Source organism: Hypomesus transpacificus, chromosome 23 (genome assembly GCF_021917145.1).
Source record: "Hypomesus transpacificus isolate Combined female chromosome 23, fHypTra1, whole genome shotgun sequence".
Lineage (NCBI taxonomy): Eukaryota > Metazoa > Chordata > Actinopteri > Osmeriformes > Osmeridae > Hypomesus > Hypomesus transpacificus.
The window spans coordinates 4,030,946-4,057,544 of NC_061082.1; the positions used below are offsets into that span (position 1 = coordinate 4,030,946).

General features: G+C 44.4%; 2 protein-coding genes across 3 annotated transcripts; both read left to right on the forward strand.

The window, feature by feature from the left end:
• Positions 1-329: 329 nt before the first annotated feature.
• Positions 330-10,210, forward strand: cops8 (COP9 signalosome subunit 8; the record flags this gene model as incomplete). The annotated part of the gene is made up of 6 exons (XM_047047354.1): positions 330-448; positions 562-610; positions 869-1,001; positions 6,378-6,485; positions 7,653-7,715; positions 9,322-10,210. Coding segments are annotated over 6 exons (552 nt in total), but the record flags the coding sequence as incomplete, so codon positions are not given.
• On the forward strand, positions 2,683-4,603 carry trim63b (tripartite motif containing 63b). Of its 2 annotated transcripts, XM_047047233.1 has the most exons (2): positions 2,683-3,262; positions 3,326-4,603. In XM_047047233.1, the coding sequence occupies exons 1-2, from the start codon at positions 3,063-3,065 to the stop codon at positions 4,107-4,109; spliced, it is 984 nt and encodes a 327-aa protein (XP_046903189.1). In that variant the 5' UTR covers positions 2,683-3,062; the 3' UTR covers positions 4,110-4,603. The 2 variants fall into 2 exon arrangements, with proteins under 2 accessions (XP_046903189.1, XP_046903188.1); XM_047047232.1 differs by having other exon boundaries at positions 2,685-4,603.
• Positions 10,211-26,599: the final 16,389 nt, after the last annotated feature.

Consider the following 26,599-nt stretch of genomic DNA (forward strand, 5'->3'; position numbering starts at 1 on the left):
CACTTGTCAGTGTGCGAGCTCCCTTTTGCGTTTCAAGAGTTCTATATGATATAGGCTTGCTGTAGCTGTTCATATTCTTAAATGCAGTGAACTGGCCTTATTTGCATGGGTAATTATAAGTCTAGCTGGCGTAGAGGAAATCAACCACTAATGACAGCTCGCTTTTAAAAAGCCACAAAACTCTAGTCAAACTATATTTGTGCTTTATTTAGATGGAAGTGAACTATAAGGCCACTGGGTTAAATACATCAGCTTTCAACATTAAAAGCCGTCCCTGGTGTAACTTGAAAAATGTAGTCACATATATAATCTAGTAGTAATGCTAACATAGATTAGCTTTGACGTTCCAACACTGTCGCTATGTATTTATTTTCCAGGCTCCAGGTGGTATCGCAACCCCTCAAGTGTATGCACAGCTTCTTTCCCTCTATTTACTACACAATGACATGTGAGTAAATCCCAATGCTTGACAGTTGAGTAATGTCAATTAAAGGATTTGATGTTTTGCATTGTGTCGGTAGTGTACAAGGTTAAACACCGTTTTTCTTTCTGTTTGAACAGGAACAATGCGAGGTATCTTTGGAAGCGGATTCCACAAGCTATTAAATCGGTGAGTGGGGATTTGGGAACAATCGCTGTCAAAACTAAATGTATCATGAGATAGTGGATGATCATGCAGAATTTAATCTTATATTTGTGAACGTGGCACTAAAATCACTGGCACTGAAATTGTAAATTTGACAAAATTCCTCCCCTGTCACGTGGTAACTAACATAATTGTACTGGTTGCAATGTGTGCTTACCCAGTTATCCTGTACCCCAGTCTTCCTGTGTGTACACTCCTGTAAACTGATATTGTCTCTACCAGGCTAATCCAGAGCTGACCGCTGTGTGGGCAGTGGGGCAGCGTATTTGGCAGCGGGACTTCCCAGGAATCTACACTTCCATCGCTGCGTATCAGTGGTCAGAGAACATCCAACCAGTAATGGAGGCTCTCAGAGGTACCTGGAGCAACTACATGAACTACACACATTATCTACACAATTCATCTATACCCAGACTTCACACATACTTTATACACTGTAAACTGTACACATAAACTATACACATCATCTACACACTTTATCTATATCAAGACTTCACTCAACATCTTCTATACACTCAAATCAGGGTTTCCCGCAGAAAATGTGTTAGTTGAAGTGGTGGTGTTGGTGCGGGGGCTAGTTTGTGCGATACACTAATGCGTTCTGCAGAGAAGGGAGACAGGCATTGGTCACGGTTTGGAATGGAAGGGAGAAAACAGGACAATGGCGGATATCGCTTTTTTTCTCCCCCGACTACGTAGTTAAGGCAGCAGGTATGTGTTGCTTAGACGGCCGCCTTGACTGAAAAGTGCTGCGGGAAACCATGCAAACTATACCCAGACTTCACACATACTCTATACATTATAAACTGTACACAAACTATACACACAAGCATTAAACAAGTACACAAATTGTATGCCTGTGCATGAGTCCAATTGCACACTTTTGACACACAAATGATACTATCCCTTCAAGCATGTAGTAAAAGGTTTTCAGTTCCAAACAGCCGGACAGTTGTCAAGTTATTTCGGGAGGCATTGTAGCACAGAGAGTGATCAATAGGGGGCGCCACTTACATGTTGTTCTATACCTCTCAAAGTTATAAGGCAGTTTGGGGTAAACAAATATACAGCCAGATTATTACATCAGTTTGGCAACCATTTTGAATACTTTTATTATTTAGGATCAACACATGTTCCAGATTATATAAAAGGTTAAAGCAACATCCATTAAACAAATATTACTGTAATTATTGTGAACGACAAATTAGCTTCCAAATGTACAAATACTACAAACTACAGTTGAATCTCAAACTACAGTTGAACATGGGATGTTGAATCGGGGAGAAAAAAAAATGAAAGTAAATTAATATCTTCACTATAAAGAAAGAAATATTGCCTAAATTTCAAAGTCTTTAGTTTGGTTAGCAGACTTGTTTCCACAGTCAGACATTATTATTTCACATTTCCAGATCGCTCCAAGGCTTGCAAGCATCCAACACGTGTAGCCCCTTCTCCATCTCATCCTCGAACATGATGTCAGTCCAGTCGGTAGATGCTAAGAATAGTCTCTCGTGTTCAGAGTTGTTTTTTTGAACGTCGCACACACTGCCACATGTTTCCCGTTTGAGACATTTGCATGACCTCGGTTATACAAATAAACACCATGACGCAATCAAATCAAGCAATATTCTACACATTTTTAATAATTGGATACAGAAGAACGTCTGGATGAAGCACAATATGACGCATCGGATTTTATTGTTGTTTTATTTATTTATTTTATTAATAATGGTTGAATACCAATTAAGGAATAAAAAAAAAATATATATATATATATATATAACATGTCAAGAACATGTTTCAATAGCTCCTATAAACCCAAGATTGATAGAGCCTCCATCGATATCAGATATGTCCCAAACAAAAACTGTTTAGTCAAGAACACTCGGTGTGTATCGTTTTGAGAATCCTGGAAAACCAGGAAGTAAACACGGGCAAAGTTGTTTACCCATAAGGAGAACACTCTCAGGTGTGACTGCCCCAGGGTATGTCACATGGGATGTGTTTATCCGTGCTCGATATACCAGCCCTCTCAGGCCTCCACCTCTGCAGGAAGGGACATTACTCCCCGTGCGACATGTGACACATGCAGCAGCCGGCGGGTGGGGGCCGTTTTCTCCGAAAAGACCCCGGGCCGACAAGCGAAGAGGAATGCAGTCCCAGGGTTGGTCGTTGGGATCATGTGTCACTGGTTTTGAGAGGGCGGTATATAAGTCCAGGCTGGATCTAGGTTCTGTTCAGAACAAACATCGTCACCACTCGACTCTGGAACACCAACCGCTAAAGACAAGAGGCTCGTCAATAGCTTTTGATTGCCTTGGACCTTTTTCAAGAACAAAGTCTCAAGTCTCTCGGGAGCCACTCAGTCTGCCTAAGAGGCCAGAAATAAGTTATCCAAGCTTCAAGCTTTCCCAAGATGGACGTACAAAGGACTGGCTCGGTGGTGCGTCCACCCAGCCCCATGGAGAGTTTAGAGAAGCAGCTGAGCTGCCCCATATGCCTGGACATGTTCACTAAACCCGTGGTCATCCTCCCCTGTCAACACAACCTCTGTCGCGGCTGCGCCAGCGACCTGTACGACTCCCGCAACCCCTATCGCTTCTCCGGCGGGGTCTTCCGCTGCCCCACCTGCCGCTTCGAGGTGGTCCTGGATCGCCACGGCGTCCACGGGCTGCAGAGGAACCTGCTGGTGGAGAACATCATCGACATCTACAAGCAGCAGCAGGAGGGCAGTGGAGGATCCGGCGGCGGGACCTCTGAGACCCCTCTGAAGCCCAAAGACTCCAACGAACCCATGTGCCAGGAGCACGAAGACGAGAAGATCAACATCTACTGTGTGACCTGCCAGACGCCTACCTGCTCCATGTGCAAGGTCTTCGGCCAGCACAAGGACTGCGAGGTATCGCCGCTGGCCAGCGTCTATCAGGCTCAGAAGGGCGAGCTCAGCAACGCTATCGACACCCTGGTAGCCAGCAACGGTCGCCTGCAGGCCCTGCTGAACCAGATGGAAGAAACCTGCCGCGCCGTGCAAGACAACGCCCAGCGGGCTAAGCAGGGCCTGGGTGAGCGTTTTGACCTTCTGTACGCCGTGCTGGAAGAACGCAAGGCTGTTTTGCTGGAGCAGATCGGCAAGGAGCAGGATGAGAAGGTGGCAGCTCTAAGGGCGCTGGCTCAGCGCTACGGCGAGAGGCTGCAAGCGGGGTCCGAGTTGACCGATTCGGCGGTGAGGGCGTTGGAGCAGAGCAGCGCCGCGGAGTTCCTGCTGGCTTCCAAGGGCCTCATCACGCAGACCAAGGATGCGGCCAAGAGTTCCCTGGGAGAGGAGAGGCCCGAGCCAGGCTTTGAGAAGATGGAACACTTCACGCTGGCCACAGAACATGTCGAGGCGATCCTGTCCAAGATGGACTTTGGAATTGTTGACGAGGAGGAGTTTGAAGACGCTGAGGGGGAAGAGGAGGAGTAGAGATGTTTGAAATCGCTGCAAACTTGACATTTCGAAAATATTTAGAGGTTTTTAAACCTCTTGTGTAATGGCAGGGACTCTAGTTGCAATGTTTTTCGCGGAGGTTTCTGAGGAAGGATGTTTTGATCTCTCTCAAAAAGGGAGAGAGAGGGGTTAGGTGTAATGACTTACCCTGATTCTGAGTGCACAGTCTAGATTTTTTTTGTACTCAAACATTTTTGTAAAACATTTTTTTTATACTTTTCTATTTGTAAATCAGATTTGTAATGATACTTGTAATATACTCACTATAGGTTACCACAACTTTGTTTACGCTCTAAGAAAATTGAAATAGTGGTTTTTATTGATTTCACAGACATCTACATTACTAGAATGTTTATGAATGTATCAGTGTTTTAATCATTGTGTGCACTTAACTGGTGAGATAATTAACAGATCAATGTCTTCATTGGAAGCTGAAATAAAGTCATCTCAAATGACAAAAAAAACTAAATTTGCCTCGTGTTTATTCCTATTCATAAAAACACGTTAAAATCTGCAAAATAGTTGATTAGAAGTTTTGAGACCAAACTGGTACTCAAAAGTAATCCAAAAATGTTTTTTTTCACTGACTTTGCACACACCAGCAAACAAAAACGCCCTTGCCAAAGTCCTCTCCAGCCTGCCTGCTGGTGAAGAGCAGTGCCTATTTATAAAAGGTGAGAGGGTGAGAAGAGATAGAAGCCCTGGAATAGACTTAGTGAAGGGCAGGTGGAGTCCTGTTTCTCCTGCCCCTACCACCCCCCTCTCCTGCCCCTACCACCCCCCTCTCCTGCCCCTACCACCCCCCTCTCCTGCCCCCACCACCCCCCTCTCCTGCCCCTACCACCTCCCTCTCCTGCCCCAACACCCCCCCCCCCCCTCTCCTGCCCCTACCACCCCCCTCTCCTGCCCCTACCACCCCCCTCTCCTGCCCCAACACCACCTCCCTCCCTCTCCTGCCCCAACACCACCCCCCTCTCCTGCCCCAACACCACCCCCCTCTCCTGCCCCTACCACCCCCCTCTCCTGCCCCTACCACCCCCCTCTCCTGCCCCAACACCACCTCCCTCTCCTGCCCCAACACCACCTCCCTCTCCTGCCCCAACACCACCCCCCTCTCCTGCCCCTACCACCCCCCTCTCCTGCCCCTACCACCCCCCTCTCCTGCCCCAACACCACCTCCCTCTCCTGCCCCAACACCACCCCCTCTCCTGCCCCTACCACCCCCCTCTCCTGCCCCAACACCACCTCCCTCTCCTGCCCCAACACCACCCCCCTCTCCTACCCCAACACCACCTCCCTCTCCTGCCCCAACACCACCACCCTCCTCCGCTGTGGCAGACCTCCTTGCTCAGCAGGCCCTGTCAGGCTGGGTAGCTGTAGGGGAGGCATGCAGACGGGCCGGCCACCATGAGTCATCTCTGGACGGCTCGTCCGGCAGGGCGTTAGGGTATAAATATCCCAGCTGCCACCAGGAACCTGTTACAGAAATCCCCTTGAGGTGACAGGCTTCACACAATGGTGAAGGCAAAACTTTACAGTTTTTGTACAGATTGTTGCTAAGCTAATCTCCTTGAAGCATTCTCAAAGGGAAATATGACTGACGGTTTGTACATAGAATTGTACGTTGGCTTGGCTACATGTGTGGATTTGACACTGACAGAATGACTACAAATTCACCAGCCTGATAACAATATGCAATTTTTCCCTCCCCTACAAGAAAATCACTTGACACTAAATGGGACTTTGGTCTCTGATTCCGTTGTGAAGGGTTGTACCTCAGCAAACAGGAAGCAGCCAGGACGCTACCTAGCCTCGCAGCTGCCTCCTCTCATCCTGCTTGTTATTGTTTGCGTCCGCAACGCTGTTGCTGTTGAAGCTGCTGCTTCAGATGGGCTTTGATTGTTGGTACAAACAGACTGTTGCTAGGTGATAAAGCGAGGTAGGTCATGACCTCAAGCCATGTCCAACTTTACGTGGCATCTGTTAGACAAACAAACAGATCCCCTACACAAGGTATGTCTGGATTACTGTCAGCTGTGTGGCTACTAGGGTTGGGTAGGTGTGGGTACAGTTCCTGGAATTTGCTACCCAACAATACTTTTATCTTATTATCTCTGTAATAATAACAATTTACTTTCAGTGGCAGAAAATGTTTTGTAGGATCTATTAAAGGATTTGTATGAAGCGTTTTACACCTTTAACATTTGTACTTGAGCTTTTTGGGCGTGTCCGTGTGTTCCCCAGAGAGCAGCCGTCAGAGGGCTTATGGTCTGGTGGCCCAGGCATACACCTCCATTACAGCAGAGGACCTGGCAGCCTTCGTGGGTTACTCTGTGGAGGAAGCAGTGAAAGGTGGGTCGAAGCTGCTCCGTCCTGAGAGGAACACAGCAAGCCGTTTGTAAAACTGGCAGCCCTCGGATGTGCGGATGAACTTATTGATTCGGCAGCATGAGAAAGTGTTGTTGTAGCTTCGTGGTTGAGAAGTTTTTATAGAGGGGGATATGGCTGTTTCTGAAGCAGTATAATTTTACGCCAACAATTTAGTCAGTTTGGCTCTTTGTTTCAAATGTTCATGCTCTCATTTCCTTCTCTCCTCTGATGTTCTCTCTTCCCCACGCCCCCATCTCTCTTCCCACGCCCCCATCTCTCTTCCAACGCCCACCTCTTTCTCCCTCCTCCCCCCCTTCCACCTTTCTCCCTCTACTCCTCACCTCCCCCATCTCTCCCCCCACTCCACACCTCCCCCATCTCTCTCCCTCTCCTCCGCCCCTTCCACCTCTCTCCCTCTACTCCTCACCTCCCCCATCTCTCCCTCTACTCCACACCTCCCCCCTCTGTTCCCTCTTCCTCACCTCCCCCATCTCTCCCTCTACTCCACACCTCCCCCCTCTGTTCCCCCTTCCTCACCTCCCCCATCTCTCCCTCTACTCCACACCTCCCCCCTCTGTTCCCCCTTCCTCACCTCCCCCATCTCTCCCTCTACTCCACACCTCCCCCCTCTGTTCCCCCTTCCTCACCTCCCCCATCTCTCCCTCTACTCCACACCTCCCCCCTCTGTTCCCCCTTCCTCACCTCCCCCATCTCTCCCTCTACTCCACACCTCCCCCCTCTGTTCCCCCTTCCTCACCTCCCCCATCTCTCCCTCTACTCCACACCTCCCCCCTCTGTTCCCCCTTCCTCACCTCCCCCATCTCTCCCTCTTCTCCACACCTCCCCCCTCTGTTCCCCCTTCCTCACCTCCCCCATCTCTCCCTCTACTCCACACCTCCCCCCTCTGTTCCCCCTTCCTCACCTCCCCCATCTCTCCCTCTACTCCACACCTCCCCCCTCTGTTCCCCCTTCCTCACCTCCCCCATCTCTCCCTCTACTCCACACCTCCCCCCTCTGTTCCCCCTTCCTCACCTCCCCCATCTCTCCCTCTACTCCTCACCTCCCCCATCTCTCCCTCTACTCCACACCTCCCCCCTCTGTTCCCCCTTCCTCACCTCCCCCGTCTCTCTCCCCCTCCTTTCTCCCCAGGAGTGGTGAGCCAGGGCTGGCATGCTGACCCAGCCACCAGGATGGTCATGCCCCAGAAGCCAGGTAGGGGGAGCTGTTGTTCTTCATGTCTGGTCAGTCAACCCCTCTGTCCCTCCCTCCTCGAACCAGCCAATCACGGACTGTTCCTGAGCTCTCTTCACCATCGGTCAACAGTCATTCCTAGGCTCCTGTTTCGTTTTTCCCATAAAGCCACAACAGAAGGATTTGAGTTATGGGTCGTCTGTAATCCTCTCAGACTCCTGCTGTAACTCCTGCTCCTCTCCCTTCCCAAATCTCTGTCTCTCTGTGTCTCCTGCTCTGTAGTCCTCACTGGCTCGCCCATCTTTGCCAGTCAGAGTAAGTCTCTGCAAACACCAGTTTGTCTCCACTGTGGAGAGGTGTTCTGGCACAGAGATGAGTCCTAATGCTTTCGCTGGGCCTTAAATTAAACTGTGCCCCAGTTGATCATTGGCTTTGGCGTAGTGAAAATGGGCGCTCAGTTATGGGCAGAGTACCAGTAGGTCCAACACTGTCTCATGTTCTCTCACCAGCCATCTGCACTGTGTTTGGTTTTTCATATCTGCCCTCCTGCCTTCTACCCCCACCTTCTTCATTCCTCCCCCCCTCTATCCCTCCCTCTCCCCCTCCCTCTCTCTCCCTCCCTTTCTCTCTCTCTCCCTCCCTATCTCTCTTGGCTCTACCCTCTTTAAACCTTCTGTTCTCATGTTTCATCCCACTTCATCTAATTTCCCTTCGTCATCCTTTCCTTCTCTCTCTCCCTCCCTCTCTCCCTCCCTCTCTCTCTCTCTCTCTCTCCCTCCCTCCCTCCCTCCCTCTCTCTCTCCCTCTCTCCCTCTCTCCCTACCCTTCTTGCATCCTTTCTTCTCTGTACACAGTACTTCCACCGCCCACCCTCTCTCTCTCTCCCTCTTTCGCTGCATTCAATCTCTCATCACCCCCCCCTCCTTCCTCTCCTCCTGATATCTCCAAGCCCAGTGGGTGGCTGTTGAAGGTTCATGTTTATTTATTCGTTCAGTCAGCTGCAGCCTTGTCTGGCCTGTGCAGCAGCCTGCCCGTGTCTCTCTAATCAGTGGACCATCACCGGAGCCAGCATGTGCCACACACGTGTGACAGTCCGGGCCTCGCCTCCTCATCCTGGCTATTTTCAGTCCAGCACTCACTTTACATCCAGATCATGAACGAGAATACTGTAACCTGTACGGGTCTTGTCTCACTGCACCAGATTAAGCAGTTACCGTAGTCAGCATCTCCCTCTGTTCTGGGCCCGCATACGTCTGGGCCCGCACACGTCTGGGCCCGCACACGTCTGGTCCCTGAGGGACCACACCACAGTCTTAACATGATGATTACAGAGAGAAAGAGCGCTGTGTTGTGGCCGGGAGGGGGAGGAGGGGAGGGGAGGAGGGGAGGGGGAGGAAGGGAGGGGGAGGGGGAGACTAATGGGGGAGTGAGGAGTTGACAAGCAGAAGGCAGGGCTTCTATAGTGCTGTGTTTTAGAGCAAAGCGCTTCATTCTCCAAGAGGGATGCTTCAAGAAAGACAAAATGTATTTGGGAGGAATCCCCCTCTCACTCTTGTTCATCCTTCTCTCTCCCTCTCCCCCCCCCCCCCTCTCTCTCTGGTTCTCTCTGTCTCTCTCCTTTCAACAGATCCTCCTCCTGTTTCTCTGGTTCCAAATGAGCAGCAGCTGGCTAGACTCACTGACTACGTGGCTTTCCTTGAGAACTGATAAATTCCACTTGAGCCTGTCCTCTCGTCCCTGGCTTTACAAACACACACCAACACACACACACACACTGTATATAGACATTAGCAGATACACAGTTATGTGTACACACACTTGCATACACAATCTCTCGAACATACACAATCACACAAACTGATTCATGGTTTGTATGTCACATGCAGTTTGCATGTGATGATCATACATGTACACACATGCTCATATACATACACGCACACAGACTTAAACATGGTCTAAACCCAGGACCTCCATCTCTCGTGTGTGTATGATCCTGGACATGCTTCTGCAGGCACCATTTCCCAACAGACCTCCTGCTCTGTGCTCTTCTCCCTCTGACTGTCCAGCCAGATCTCCTTCCCAGTCACCGATACCTTACAAATGAAAGATCTATGACATTTGTGACATTTTTGGATTCAGTAACCGCCTGTTTTATCCAAAGAGCTGCCAATTGTTGCAGTGCAGCCTTCCTAAAGTTCAGTTATCCTTTCATTACTGAAATAACTTCAATTTTTCCCCAATATCTCCCATGTGATTATTTATATTTGCATCCACCATCTAAACACCTGCAGCTCGTACCCATTCCAGATTGTTCCGGTAAACAGATCTGTTGGCTCGCTTCACCCCGACGAGTTCATATTTGGACACGTCTGACTCCTCACACAGTAGACCTGACTGTGTGCACACAAGCCCTTCTGCCTGTGAGAGAGTATCTCCCTGAAAACCTTGTAGTCTTTAGACCTCACAGTTACATTACACTTCATGTTGTAGAGTCGTTAATAAACGTTTTGATTTGTTTTCTGGTTCTGAGACTGTTTTTATTTCTTTCTCTGCCAATGTTCAAATGTGAAACACTGCCAAGTACTACTTACTATGTATCTTTTGAAAGTCAAACCTGCAAAATTGTAGTCGGAGCTCTCTGTAACAGCAGCTCTGTGTAACGGCAGCTTTGAGTGTAAATGATGGTACTTGGCAGTGTTTCATACCCCCAAGTTCATGAATGAACAAACTTAATGAATTTACATCTGTATACTGGTGTTCTGACTGGATTCCATATGATGAAGTATGTTTTGGTGCTCTGCACAGCAGCCTGGATGCTGCAATACCCCAATAACAACGTTTAAAAGGTTGCCTATGTCTGGGTAACATGTGCTTATCAGTTGGGTGCAATCAAAGCTGGGTCTACACACGCGCGCACACACACGCGCACGGCACACGTACACATCATGCCAAAAGAAGAAGAAACTCTCTTTTAAAGATGTCTCGATCTGCAGAGTAACTTGAAGCTGATAAAACTGAGGAAAAAATTGTGTTTTGTCTTGTTTTCCTGAGAAAGTTCAAACAAGCAGCTCTCCACATGGTTTAAACATGCAAGAAAACATGTTGGTTTGATTCACGGCCCAGTTTTCATACCCATGAAGATGTGTCAGTGCTTCATCCTAACCTTCTGCCACAGAATTTGCTGCAAGACTAAGATGTTACAAACCTTGAGATTATTTTCACAGGAAGTGTGGCGAGGAATCATTGCTTTCTGAAGTAATAAACTGAAAAACCATCAGCGCTTTGCTTGGCCTGTTGGATCCAAAAGTGTTCCAATCTACTCCACACCACCCACATCATCCTTTTCTCAGTCTCAGACTTTCGAAACTTTCGCTTACCTAAGCCCTTTTTTGCTAAACATTTCCACTCAACATTAACTTACACTCAACATGCTTGAATCTCAAGCTGACAATAGGCACATCATTCCAGAAGGTGTCATCTGAGTAAACAAGGTAAAAGTTTGTAGCAAAGTCTTAATGTTTTTACATTCCACAACAAACCTCGAAATTCAGAGACCACAGACATACTAGTTATTAGGGGCCAGTCTGTTGACCTGTTGTCAACAGAAAGAACTGCAAAAAAATGATGTTATTTAAATTTCTCGAAGATAACTTCCTATATTTTATTATATCTGAATACAACAACTTCCAAAATTGAATATCATTTGTATTTTTATTTGTTTATTTCATTGGTCCCTGCCTTGCTGCCTCACACTGCGTTCTGCCGATTTGAGTTCAGTTTGCAGTAGTAGGCCATAGGCTAAGCGTGAATGTGGGGCTAGCCCCTCTCTCGCAATGTACATTGTACGTGTGAAAATATTAATACGCATGCTCAGGATGTTTGCGTGATCAATGTAGTTAGATCACACAAATTTGATGTCAACAGTGGCAGTCAGCTGGTAGCCAACATAAGCGTAATGGCGCCAACATTAGTCGGCAAGAAGAGCGAGGAGGGTAGATTGTCTTAGCTAGCTTGTTAGCTTCACAAACGCCAGATAACTTGAGAAAATGGATTTCATACTCGAGCACCACCTTGGAACTCTTAATTTGGAGGAGAAACTTAAGTTTCGTAAGTTTAAGTAAAGCGACTTGGTGCCCATCAGCCACGGGATATTGTCATCACAGAAACTTGCTGGTAAAAGTAACGGCGGGTTTAACGTGGAGTGGTTTTTGAAGAAAAACTGGCTAACGGTTAGCATACAAAAGAAAGCACTGTTCTCAGCTGATTCAGCGGCTACCCAAAGTCATCAAAAGGTTTGTCCAGAGGAAGAACCGCCGTGTCACCTTTCTCTTCAAGTGAGCACTCAGACCTGGTGAGTGAAAGCATATTTTATCATCCTGCCTTTGTGGTGCTGTTCCTTGCATTGGTCATATTTTTGTGCTGGATCGATTGATAAAGATGGTGACGAGTGTCAGCATTGAGTGATGCTAATCTATTAAGGTTGTTGTCATAGAACGGATCTGTGTCCCTAAAAAGATGTTTTCCGCTTCGCTGTAGTGGTGTTGAACTAATTGCTGTTCGCGTATGGCCCTGTAGGCACATTGGTTGAGCTTGAGCATGGTTGCATTCCTAATTTAGGTTTGTAAATGTGACAGTGGTAATTTTACATGTGTGCGTGAGAGTGAAGGAGAGCAATTACACAAGAAGGTCTCTCTCAGTATGTGTACTACAACACCTGGTAGAAGCAAGCCGCTCTGTCGTTAAGTGTTTTGTGGAGCCACTTTGTTGATGTGTTTGTGTTAAATAAACACATCAGTAGCAAGAGGGAGTGTATCCTATATTTTTAAATGGTTTGTGCCCCACCAATTGTTTACATATAAAAACGCCACTGCAGATATCTGATCATCGTCAGCAACTTGATTGATTCTCTGACGCGCGTGCTTTTCTTGCTGGGCTAGTCGATGTAGTTCTAATTTGGGGGTTTGAATGCATGCAGGATTCTTATAGGCATTCTCACAGGCACGTGGCGAAGTATGTTATGGGATCTGTTTACGTACAGCAGTGCCAAGGAAGCATGATAGGGTGAGGCTGGTTAGGATGGCATCTGAACCTCTGCTATTCAGTGAATCTATACCGTGATTTCCCTCCTACCCCCCATTTGTAAATGGAATACTTTTAAGATAACTTTAAACATAACCATCAGTACACATTTAATGATATGCATGTCATATTTTACCGTTATTGTTTTGTCCAAAATACAACTAAAACTGCTAAATAGTCTTTGAACTGGTGAGGGTGAGACCTATCCAAGTGCTATTTAACTTAGGGACATATTTCTATATCAAAATAAACGTTTTCTTAATCTTCAGTGTCTCCCACATATAAATTATTATTATTATTAGGATTATACAGTATATGTTTGTCTGTTTGATTGTGAATCTTGAATGAAACAATTAGTAGTCAGATGGCTGAGCGTGAGGGAGTCAGGCTAGTAATCCGAAGGTTGCCGGATCTTCCCGCCGTGCCAAATGACGTTGTGTCCTCAGGCAAGGCACTTCACCCTACTTGCCTCGGGGGGAATGTCCCTGTATTTACTTTAAGTCGCTCTGGATAAGAGCGTCTGCTAAATGTAAATGTATTAGCCCTATCACTGGGAAGGCTTGGTTCTATCACTGCAGTGTCCCACGATCATTACACTCACTGGAAACTATTTGCAAAGGAGCCAGGAATTATCACCATGACTCACGGTAGTTAAAACCGGCCTGGGCTTGTAATCTTAATGATTTCCGAAACTTGATATTACCAGGTGTGGACACAAGCGATTTTTACAACATTCATATCAGACTGGAGATGCACTGGGGGCTGAAATCTGAAACCGAGCAGATTTGATGGAATATTGTACGTGCTTAGAGCGATCTGTTGTTTGCACAGTTGTAAACAATGATGTATTCTAGGATATATACACTTACACACACACGAAGGCTCTCCCACAAATTCAGTTACTAATAGACACCTGTTCTCACTCACACACACACACACACACACAGTTCTGGATCTCCTGAGTGTAAATCTATGACCAAACCTTTCCTCAGTTGTATTTACAGGAGCAACCAAAAGACTAAACAGAGAAAATAACTGTGATGGAAACACCAGATCACGGAAGCTCAACTAATTAGAGAAACGATCTAAATGAATATGGAAACCCCTGTAATATCGTGACATACATTAAAGTCAGATTTCACAATACCTCCTTCCTTGAGATCATGACACTGTCAGATCGAACTGCAGAACAGTGTGATTGTGGAGAACCGTCTTGGGTTTACTGCCCTGTGCAACATCTTATTAGAAATGGGAGAGGAATGTGTATTGAACCAGCTGGAGAGAGCTTTGAAGTAAAGGAGGACTTGGAGGTCAGAGGTCGAAGGTGTGCAGACATGCAGACTGGTCCGTCTGACGAGTGTCTGGATAGTTTTCAGGTTGTTAAGGCCCCAGGTGTTCTGCAGTTTGTACTGGTCACATATCATTTATATTGCAGGGGTGTCATACGAGAGTGAGGTGATGTCTGATAACACTGATACGATACAGATTCAATTATACGGCAACAGCAAAGGAGACGCGACAGTGAAATACGTGACGATAGATATGTAGCTCTGTTGGTGGAGCATTTGGCTGTGGATCAAAAGGTCACAGGTTGAAATCCCCCCCCCACTTGTCGCTTTGGATAAAAGTGTGTTTCAGATAAAAACATTATCCAAACCGAAAAGGCAAATAAATGCATGTGTTTTTTTACTCTCAGTGGCAGTCCATCGCTATAATGTTACAGTGAGGTGTCTACTAGGGGTGGGAATCTTTTGGTACGTCATGATTCGATTTGAATCGATTCTTGGGTTCACGAATCGATTAAAAATTGATTCGCGATCGTTTATAAAACAATAAATTACTAAGTAAATATATATTTAATATATGTATTTAATAATTTAATAAATATTTATTAAATATATATATATATGGTATATCATAAAAAAACATATATAAATGATTTTCCCCCCAACCCCTAGCGTCTACTTCCCTGGCTTAGGCAGGTCTGACATCATGTGTTTAACCATGGGAGGTCCACACATCACAGAGAAACTGCCTTGTTTTTTTGTTAGAAAAGCTGTCTGGTTACAAGACTGTGGAGGAAACTGTTGCTAATATGTGTTTGTGTAAACAACACAAAACATGGGTAGGTTGGCTGAGTCCACATCCAAGTCCATCTCCTCTTTAACACAGATGTTCCTGAACGCCCGGGGATGCTGTTAACGAGGTCAGTGTTTCCAAGAGGGTCAAAGGTCAGGCCTGCCTAGCATCATGCTGCATGCCTGAGTAGTGGAGGGAGAGGGAATCTCAGGACTCTTCTGGTGTTTACAGTGATATGCTAAAAGGGCAAAACCCAAGCTCTAAAATCCTCGAATAAATATTGACTTTCATCTCCCAGGGCTATGTCCTGTTTTTGACTGAGACCATAATAAACGTAATTTTGGTCAGGTTTTCTCCTGCTGGGATATCACTTTGCACCTCTTCGGTTCAAATATCTAACGGTTGTCAACAGCAACACTGTCTTTGTTGTCTCATGACGCATGCAGTAAATGCGTCAATACCTTTCCTGTTTCCCGTTGTCACTTGACGTCAGGTTTAGCAAATCCTTCATCCAGGTGGACTGGTGGCAAGCAGCCATATCATGCTTTTCTCTCGTGGTGTCCTGTGGTTTAGTAGGGAGGGGTCAGGGCAGTGTCTGGATATACGTGGATCTGTTTCCAGCAGGTGCCGCTGCACAGCCAGTAGAGGGCGCTCACATCCGTCAGACCACATGTAACCCTGAAGCCAACATTTGTTTGTTTTCACAGGCACTCAATTATGGAATTGGCAATTTTTTATTATAGTGGAAAGACAATGAAGTAAATCACTCTAATCCCTGAAAGGTTCAATATTTTGATATGAAAAGATAAACCCGTCAAAAAACTTCTGGTTGAGGTTTTCCCCCTAGTTCTGAGTTGAGAGGTTTGTTTAATTTTTCTAATTTAACCATTTCTAAAAGCCCCCGACCATCTGAGGTGGAAATGTTTCCATGTGGGATGAGTCACGCTGCAGTCTGGGCCTGAGAAGGGTCCAGGAGGATGTGGGAAACTGGGAAGAGAGGGATGATGAGAAACAGGAGACAGAGAGAAATGAACAGCGATAGAGAAAAATAATAGAGACAGCCAGTAGTCAGAGGACAAGGAGAGAGAGGGAGACAGGGAGAGAGATACATGAAGAGGGAGAGAGGGAGACAGGAAGAGAAAGAGAGGGAGACAGGAAGATTGAGGGACAGAGGGAGACAGGAAGAGAAAGAGAGGGAGACAAGAAGAGTGAGCGAGAGAGAGAGGGAAACTGGAAGAGAGAAAGGGAAACTGGAAGAGATAGAGGGAGACGGAGAGAGAGACAGGAAAAGAGAGGGGGACAGGGAGAGGGAGACAGGAAGAGAGAGGGTGGTTCAGGGAGAAAGAAAGGCGACAGGGCGACAGAGAGAGAGAGGGAGATAGAGAGAGGGGAAGGGGGACAGTGGGAGGAAAAGGAGGAATGAAGGACAAGAGAAAGCAGTTGATTAAGATGCTGTAAGATAAACGAGGGCTGAAGAGGTATATGGGAGGTGGGATCCTATGAGCTCTTAGCTAGAAGAGTATTAGTATACAGCTGTCTGAGGGACCGATTTATGTAGTGTGTGAAAGAGGATCTTTGAAGTGTTCCACTGTTTTCAGATGTTGCCTCAAAACAACAAAGTAAGCTGCCAAATATGCTGTTTATTCAGCTTTATGTGCTCTTAATGATTTATTTTAGGTTAAAAAGCAACTGAGCCCCACGTTGGGTCAAAGGAAAAGTGCTTTTCTAGAGTGTGTCGGGGGTACCAGATGGGCGGGGCTATTTCATAGGCTCCAATTTTCCAGGCTCAGTTAAGTACAGACTGTGGCCTAGTGATGCAGGAGGTTGGAACCCCCTGATGTCTCTTGTAACACCCAAGAAGAATTGTTAGGGTGTTTGTCATAATCTTGTAAAACATTTTAAATGTTTGTCCAAGTGTCAGTAGTTTACTCTGTTTATATTCCCCGAAGAGATGAATGTACACAGCTTAGCTACAAAATGTACAGTTGTTTAGCATGTGACCCAAATGAGAGATACCAGCTGTTAAGAAAATTTGTGAGCAATGAGCACAATAAAAAGATTTTGGACGAATGTGCTGGCCCCAAAAAAGCACCCGAAAACCGTGAGAATGCGTGGATCAATTCTTGACTTGACGAGAATGCGATGCACTTTTAGATGCAGCTGTTTTTCTCTGCGTTGGCTAACTTCTTTACTAAGACTTCCCAGAAACAAGTCCACAGCTTTCACATCTCCGTTCCAGGAGGTTTCCTAATCCACTGTTAAAGTTGAGATGTCCTTCAGGAGTTGGAGGCAGTGAACATTACTTTTATAGCTCCACCATCTTAGCCTTTAGCATGGTCACAAGGGGAATCTATTCAAAAAAGGAAACCGACAGGAAAAAACAATTCCTCCCAATTGAGAGCCATGTGTGTGTTGGTGATCAGCGTTTGAGACGTAGAGAAGGAGTGAGGCAGAAATCTTGTCACACTAGCAGAAATCTTGTGTCATGACTCATGAAGGCTGCATTGAAGTGTCCCATTTTTCATGACATAAAAGATAAAAGCGTGCTAGTTTCCCACCAACACAGGCGTCTGGCTTCCATGTGTGAAAGGCCTCCAAACGCCAGGTTGAGACTTGTCTTGTCAGGTCAGTCTTCTGCATGAGTTAACGTGTGTGTTGTGGTCTTGAAACACAGACAGAGTTCATCATTTATGTCTTGTATCATTAGAAGTGTTTAAGTATTGCTATGTCTAGCTTAAAGTAATTTTTTCCTGCTCATGTCAACAACAACAGCAAGCAATGCAACAACTTTGTAAACCTACACTTTACATTAGACCAACAACCAATTTTCAAAGTGAATTTCACATTATATAATCAAAACTGGATCACTCCTGTAGGGCCCGAGAGCAAGATTACTCACAAATTGTATTTTTATCCATCTTGTAATAGATTTATTTGGGGTAAAAAGACAAAAGATATAGTGTTTCTCACAGTTCTTAACAACTGGCCAACATGTTTTAGAAGTAGAGAAATTCAGATGTTTCTAATTCAGAACATCTTTGAAGTATTTGAGGCCAAGGCTAATGTTTTGCGTCGTCTGTGAATCTTCCTGGATCTTTGTGTTGTTGTTGATTTCTTGTCATTGTTGCCTCTCTGTAATAGTCTAGGAATTTGCCTCTTGCTGGGCCAAGATTGTACATTTGTGCCTAATTTACCTTGTAGTAAATGTTATATTTGAGTTCATTTGTAAAATATATAATGCATCTCTGTAGATGTAAACAATATATAATGTGAATGTCAAAACACTTTCTACATGGCGACAATACCCAATGCTTCCTTCTCCTTCTTCTTCTTCATCTGTGATATTTCCCACTCCTTCTTCTTCTTTATCTGTGATAATTCCCACTCCTTCCCTTCATCATCAAAGCTCTCCTTCCAGCCAGACACGGAGGCTGGGAGGAATCTGAGCAAGGCTGCTCTTAGTTAGGTTCGATTAAATCATTTATCTGGAGTAAGACTTTACACCAAACAGACAAGCATGAGGCTACTAGTAGGTGGAGGGAGACCAGCCTGTGGAGACTACACGGTCTGCTTTTATGGTTGAACTCGTTAATTAGCATAGAAATAAAACAACATAAGGATCCATTTCAAGAGGTTTTTGTCTCTATTGGAAAGCAACATTCACCTTCTTCATGTAACCACTTAAAGCCTATTACCAAAAATACAAACACATTAAACCGTTGCTTGGCTGCACTGACCAAAGTTTCCAGCACCTAATTTATGAGTAGCAGCTTTTAATGCAAACTTGACTTATTTGTAAAATGAAGACCTTTTTGATGAAGGCAAATAAAGTCACAGTGCATCTGGCTTTGAGTTCATTAGGTTGATAAAGGATATAAGTTGGAAAGAAAATATTTTCAAACCTCAAAATACTTAAACTTAACTGGGAGTTTGCTGCATATTTGTACACACTGAGAATGTTTTTTACACTCTAAACAGCATTGCAGATTCATCATGGACTGAACATTATCTGGAGTAAAAGTTTTGGTCACCATGTCTTTACAGACATTCTCTAGGTCTAAAATAACATATGCAAGTCTCTGTGCATAACCAAAGTTGTTTTTCTAACAAAGTGATAAATATATTTCCATTAAACCCAGGGGTGTTTTCCAGATGTTTTCCAGGGGAGCTTAGATGTTTCTGAGGTGTTTCTTCCATTAAACCTAGAGGTGTTTCTTGCTTTCCGGAGGACTGGGAAGATAGATGGCTGCTTCTCATTGAGGATAAAAATAAGCTTCTACATCCATCTAGAGCAGATCTCAGACAATAAGCTATGCTGGGTTCAGAACCAACAGATGAATCTTTTTCCTCTTTGAGGTCCATAAGACTTTATAGAACCCAGCAGCAGTTTCTCATTCTGCTCGGTTGTGTGTTGGTTATATTTCCGGATTGGCCAACACAAAAAAATTTAATTGGAAGCTGAAATTATTTAAATGTCCCCAGTTTCTAGTGTACTTTAGCTGTGGATATGTGATGCATGCGAGTATGAATCTCCAACGGTAAGGTTTGGACACAAACGTATTTATTTGACAGTCGGGCATGCGGATTGGCTGACTGGCACTGAGGTTAACATCGAGGGCTTCACAGCTCAGTCATGCTGGGTTAATAGCGGGTCAATGGTTTAAAGAGTTCGCACCTCTGCGGTGGTTTCTTCGTCGGGTCTGCGGGGAGGGTGGGGTTAAGACATGACCTCACCATAGCAGGGGTCAGTGGAAGAAAACACCATCCAAACCCGGTGTTGAACCTTTGACAGGAAATGAAAAGGAACCTGACGCTTAAATTAACCTGCGTTTTAGACTTGACCCTTGTTTGGGCTCTGTGTTTTTTACTGAAATGTGAGAGCTAAAATGAGGGCAAGGAAATTATTTGGAGAGAAGAGGAGAGTGAGGCGGAGGAAGGATGGAGAAATGAGGCTTTTGTACCAAAGAGGTGGGTGGTCTGTTCCTCAAAAGACGGGTGAGTGAAGATCCAAAAGAACTATTTATGAATAATATGGATTAAAACAGCCTGGGTTGGATAGCTGGAATATGTCAGAGAAGTGCGCATTTGTAGAGATTAGTTTTGTATCCTTTCAATCAATCTGGAAAACTTGTATACAAAAAGCTTGACATTGTATTTCACAAATGTAACGATTTGAAATGTTATTCAAACGTAGTTGCGTTCAATGTGCAAGTTTTAATTAAATACTAACTCCAGTGCATATATTCACTTGAACACAAGTAATGGAGCGCAGATTGAATCCAACTGCATGGCAGCAGATCCTGCTGTAGGAAAGATCATGTGACTGCTCAGGAAGTAAACAAATCAGAAACTGTACACTCAGCTTGCCAGGAAAACCTGTAATTTTGCTATTCCTATGCTTGTGCCAACCCTACGAAACCATTGGTGCCAACTGTCATTGATAATCTGAGTTTTGGTACTTCTGCCACAGTGAACCACTGTGTCCCTGTGATTGAAATTACATGAATGAAATTTTTTTATTTTATTTTTTTTACACAAGATCAAGCTGAATCTTCAAAGCTTGAAAATCCAATAGAAACGTATCTGATGTGAATACAGCTCTGTAGTGAAGGTCGACATCTTGTTCAAGTGCTTTGCAAATGTTGTACAGATATATGAGCTCTGGACTGATGAACTACAGGGAGTAATTCAAATGTGTGACTTGAAAGTATGCATTCATGCAACAGAAAAAGTAAGGATATCATATGTTATTGCAATTTATTCAAATCAATTCTGTCCCAATAACCGTAAATAAACGTTACATTTTTTGGGGGGAATGAACTCCAGGTAAGTTAAGACAAAGAGTAACGGGTTGCAGTTAAATGCTGCAAGAAGAACTCCACACAAGAACAAGAACTCCACACAAGAACAAGAACTCCACACAAGAACAAGAACTTCACACAAGAACAAGAACTTCACACAAGAACAAGAACTCCACACAAGAACAAGAACTCCACACAAGAACAAGAACTCCACACAAGAACAAGAACTTCACACAAGAACTCCACACAAGAACAAGAACTCCACACAAGAACAAGAACTCCACACAAGAACAAGAACTCCACACAAGAACAAGAACTGTACACACAATGGTTTTATTAGTTTGAGATGCCAACCCTGGAGTTTATGCCCCAAAGTTGGCATCAGTTTTGGGATGGCAAGTTGCAGATGTAAGTAGTTCCTGTGGGGAGAAAACAGTTCCTTTTAGTCTCTGCCAATATTCCTCTCTGTTGAAGGGCATTGAACCCACATAAATAAAAAGTGTTTCAATGATTAACTACAGCCACCAGAGACTAATGTTCTTCCCTGAATCGGTTTCATCACCACTGAAATCATCTAGTGTGGTGTCCATTAGAGCTAGTTACATTACAGCTATTACAGCTCTCTCCAATACCCTCTTTTCCATTTTTTTTTTTTTTTTTTTTACATCTGAGCTGTTTATACCAAACATATCTTAATCCCCTGTCCCCACTTAGAAGAGCTCAAATTCAAAGACAGATCTTAGATTATCCATGTAAAAGATCAGTTTCATTGGAATCACAGTTGAGGACACACAAAAGTGATTCAGTGTGGAAAGAATGTTTCCCTCTTCACCGGAGTAGAAGCTTTGGGGTAGAAATACATGACTCTGATGTGGGTTTAGCTTTGGGGTTTGGCTTAGGGTTTTTAATGATTAGGGCCTGAACATGCAAATTAAAGTAAATAGGATAAAGAGACACGGCAAATTTAAGTCACTGTACACGTCAGTTGAGAATGTTTTCCAAAGCGCTGATATCTAGGGATGGGCATTCGACTAAATTGTCTTAATCGATCGTCGGGAGAATTAACGAATCGATTTTCGATTAATCATTAACATTTTTATATTAAAATTCACTATTTATAGGCTATATTAAAATGCAGTGAAAATAGAAAAAACAGCGTGTTTCCGCATTGAGATCTGTGGCTATTACAAGAAAAACAACTATTTCTGTAACTCCTAGAGGCAGCTAGAAGCCTGTGCTCAAACACAATTGTCCCTCGTTTTTTTCCCGGCTAATTAACAAAGCTTCATAAAAACCTTTGCCCTCAACAATACTTAAGGGTAGCATATCCATCTCGATGGACTTGCAGATCCGTTGGGTAATTTTCTCTGCTCGTTGTGCATCGCAGCTCCTCCGTGCTAGCACCGAGAGCAGGATGCACCGCCACTAACCAGGGTCGGATTTACGTTCTTCAAGTGGTACATCATTTGAGTCGTGGAGGAGTTGTATTTATACTCAGCTTTGCAGTGTTAGCAGTGAACAAAGTAATTTTTTAGTCAATATGGTCTCACGCTACACTTCGCCGTGAACTCTTCCTGTTTACTTTTGAAATACATGGAAACTCGCCGGTAACTGAGTAGGCATATGTGGCATTTTGGTAAAATGTTTACTTGCTACCACATAGCGAAATCCATTGCATTCTTTCAAGACTCACACTACGCAACAGAACACGCATTAGTTTTATCGATGAACAAATAATGTCATCGACTAAATTCTTAATGATCGATAATCGATCGTCGATTAATTATGCCCATCCCTAATCTATACTGTTGACAAAAAATGAAAGTGTTCATTTTGAAAGTCCATAATATGAGTGAACTGTGTTGTTATCCAGATACAGTTACATGTATTGTGATATTTTAGCGTAAACAGTATATCATATAAGTTTATTGTTTTGTGTTTTTCAAGCGGGGTTTGACTCAAAGGATGTCTGATAGAAAACAGTTGATTTTCTCTTTGGAGATTGTAGAACGTAATGAGTAACGATCTCCACCCATTAGAATGTGTTTCTAATTAGTCAGGCTCTACGGATTAACCACAATTTCCTTAATTTCTTCCTTGACAACATGCCTGTGACCTGGAGCACAGGGGTCCTGATGTGTAAGGAAGAGATGATCTTGCACCACACTCACAGGGACTTGGAGACCTCCATATGACTGCGCCTCGTCCGTGAAGTATAGCTGGACAAGTCATCCCTTCTCGGCATGAGAAATAACTTCTCAGCGTGAGAAATATAAGGTGCTGCGTTACAGCGGGAGAAATGTGTTGAAATGCCTGAGTCTCACGGCGAATGCATGCGTGAGATTTGAGAGCCCTGAATATATAGTGAAGTAAAGTAGGCTACTGATTCCAGAAAAATTGACCTATTTACAATAACAACGTATTTGTACATAGTTACTTCCCATCTCTGGGAACAACAAGGGTTTTCCACAAACCACCCATTGGAGGTTGGCGAAGTATTTCAGAGTGGCACCGAACAAATTCAGACAAGGTCAACGGGCGAACACATTCGCAGTGGCACGGAATCCCAGGCTAAACCCAAGAGGACGAAAGAAGAGATCAAAGAAGTGGACAAATCTGGAGTTAGTTTACACACAACTCTGGGCCTGCGGACTAAGTTAGTGTATTTACAGTGAGTGCTCCTCAATGTGAAAGCCACGTCGGGCTCTGACTTTTACGGTTATGATGGAAAGACGGAAGAGCCGGAGCGATGAGTCACCAAGGAGCCCTCAGCGCGCGCGCTGCTTCTCGTTCAGTGGGGACTCATCTCTCTGCCTTTCTCTCATCCCTTCCTCTCTTTTCTAGTTCTGACCACAAACAGAACTAGACTACTGACAGACCAAAGTAGAAATCCCACAGTCCCACGTTACTTTTTGTACGAGTTGTATTCCACAGGATTATTCACACAGATGACTGAACTGATAATGTACAGTGTGGTATTTGGCTTCAGAACTTAACATGCTTTTAAAATTATATTATATTATTGTATTATATTTATTATGAAGTTATCTTGTCCATACAAACAATGTAGTCATACACAATTTTCATTGTTTTAGCCTAATCAAATGCACCCTTTTAATTACGTTTTAGCACTGCTATTTCTGGCAGCTGTAGTTAGCTGTGACCCTGTCCTTCAAAACAAATACGTAGGCAGTCTTTATCACCCGCTGTGACTCACCAGGCAGAGGTGGAGGAAGTGGACCACTGGTTTGGCAAAGTCACCATTCTGGAGTTAAGGCCAACGAACTGAGTGTGCTGAGATTTGAGGGGGTGAGATCTCCCCTCTGCGTCTGGTTTCAATCAAGGGTTTGAATTAATCTGCCACGCTGGACGAAGGGAGAATGACACGTGGAGACATGAGGCTTAAATCAAGCATCCAGCTGCTAAAGGATTAAAAGTCCAGTTGTGGAGAGACGTGTCTTTCAAAAGTGTTTAACGGATTGGAAAGCTTTGAAATAAATGCGTGCAAATGGTATTTGGGAAGTGAAAGTTGAAATAGTGTTTTACTTTCTCGGAAAGATGTTGACTTAAAACTTCTACATTTTCAGATGATTGAGCTAGCTGGAGCTATAGTGATCAGCTTGAACCCAACAAACAATTAATGACATTTTAATGGTGAACTTTGGAAACCATAGTAATGTTTTGAGGACTTGATAGAGCTAAAAAGTGCTATTTAATAGTGACATAATACATTTTGAGGAGGGTGGAAAGTAAATGTTTACAGGTTTTTGCACTGTGGCAGGGAGAAGGTGGTGTTCCTAGTACTTTACTCCCTGCAGTACGGCCTACCCCGTTCTCAGTCTCTTCAGTGCCCAACGGAAATTCTGACAGTGGTCCGAGTTTGCGGTGGCTCTTGTTGTCCCTGACTAACCGCTGAGCTGTTAGCTTATTGTAACTAGCTCTTTTATGCTCAGTTAGAACCACACGCCTCAAAGAGCCAGGAGAAACTACAGAACCTTTTCCAGAGAACAACATCCCACTCCACTAACAACCCACATAAGAAGATCCAAAAGCCTTCAGCAGAATGACGATTAGGAACCATTTTTTAAGTGATCATACTTAAGTTTCAGGGAAATACTCCCAACAGGCCTAAACATATTCAATAAAACTGTCCCATTTTCAACCAGTCAACAAAATGTGGGGCCTGGAGTTGACGAAATCCCAGTGTTTACAGGACAGAAGTCTAATAAAAACAAGCAACGATCGGTGTAACACGCTGCTATCAGTTTGTGGAGCATCCCTGACGAGGGACTGCATGTGTTCCTCATGCTGCGGGGCTCTCATGGAGAAGGGATGCAAAGCGATACTCTGAACACATGTTGGTTATTCATCACCGACTGTTAATCAATGCAGACAGTCCTTTGCAGTGTGAAACGTTGTAATGTGGTGGTAGAAGGATGTATTGATAGATTTACAAACAAACAGCTTGCCTTGCTGGTGGGAATCTGTTCTAACTGGAAAACTATTTTGTGTTGAGCCTGTGTGTCGTACATGTATCCTTGTATTTGCATAAATATACGGACAAGTGCATTTTATGTGTGTTTCCTTGCATGCTAATGCTGCCCCCCCCCCCCCCACACACACACACACACACACACACACACATACAAGGTACGATACAACAAATCAAGGAATGTCAACATCTGTTTTTGAAACATTTTATTCCACATCTGTTCTCAACATCATCCGAACGGATATCTGCAGTCAAGCAGTTCCAGTGTCAGTTCCAGTCCACAGGTGGACTATTGTAACAGACATGGCCGCACACCTGGCCGACGTTCGCCGGCACCTGGGATCGAACCTGCTAGCTCCGACTCCCCAAACGCAACCACCACCAACTACACCAACTAAAAGCTAAAGATTCGCTGGTGAGGGTGGTTCAATACATACCTGAGGAGTGAGTTTAACCAATCTACATCGGCTACGCTATCACCTGTGATTGTCAGCAGCTAGTTTTAGTTGGTATAATTTGCAAATGAACGGTCACATAAAGCCTCTTGAGCATGTGTGTCCGAGGGCTACGTAATATGAAAGTCTCTGAACACTCAGCCTGTTACATCTCACCCCTCCATGAGCAGACAGATCATTATCATGGGCTCATCCTGAATGTGTCTCTAGGTACAATAGGATATAACAGTAATGCTTACTTTAATGTTGCTATATGCTGCAAATTGCTTGTTGTCTGGCAAAACGACCAGAAAAACGATCCATGTTGTATGTATGATGTCAGTGATTTTTCCATCAGATAAATTATTTTGGGAGAAACAATTACTAACTGGTTCACTGAGGGTTCACCCTGTGATTGTGATGTTTATGGTCTGGAGTTGCCATGGCTATAAGTTGACAATTCATCAATGTCCTCCTATGTTCTTATAGCGGCGATGATTCCTCGGCTGGCAGCTTCTGTGAGATGAGAGAAAACAAACATCAGCATCAGTTACCTTCTGTTTTACTGACTGTGATGTTTATGGTCTGGAGTTGCCATGGCTAACAACATAAAATGTTGATCCAAATGTCTCTTTTTTGTGATATGAATTGAGCTCTTGCTCTGTTAAGGAGGTGAAATCTCAAAATCAAAACAACTTCAGAGTAAGGACATCTGGATGTAGGCTGAGTTGTAGAAGACGTCCCTGTAACCGCTCTCCTTCTAAACTCAGCCTCGTAAATCTACTCTTATCCTCCCCTGGCCAGAGTACAAACTAGTGAGCCTGGACATAAATGTGACCGGTTTGTACTGACAGTCATTTTTCCAGTGTGAGAGGAGCACTGGTATTCTGAAGCGTATTTCTTTTCTATGAAAGTGATGTGCTTATAGTAAAATATTTGGACATGCATGACAAGGGCCAATGCATCTTTCATATGCGTTGGGACATGATAAATGATGTGTCTTGGTGTAAATCCAACATT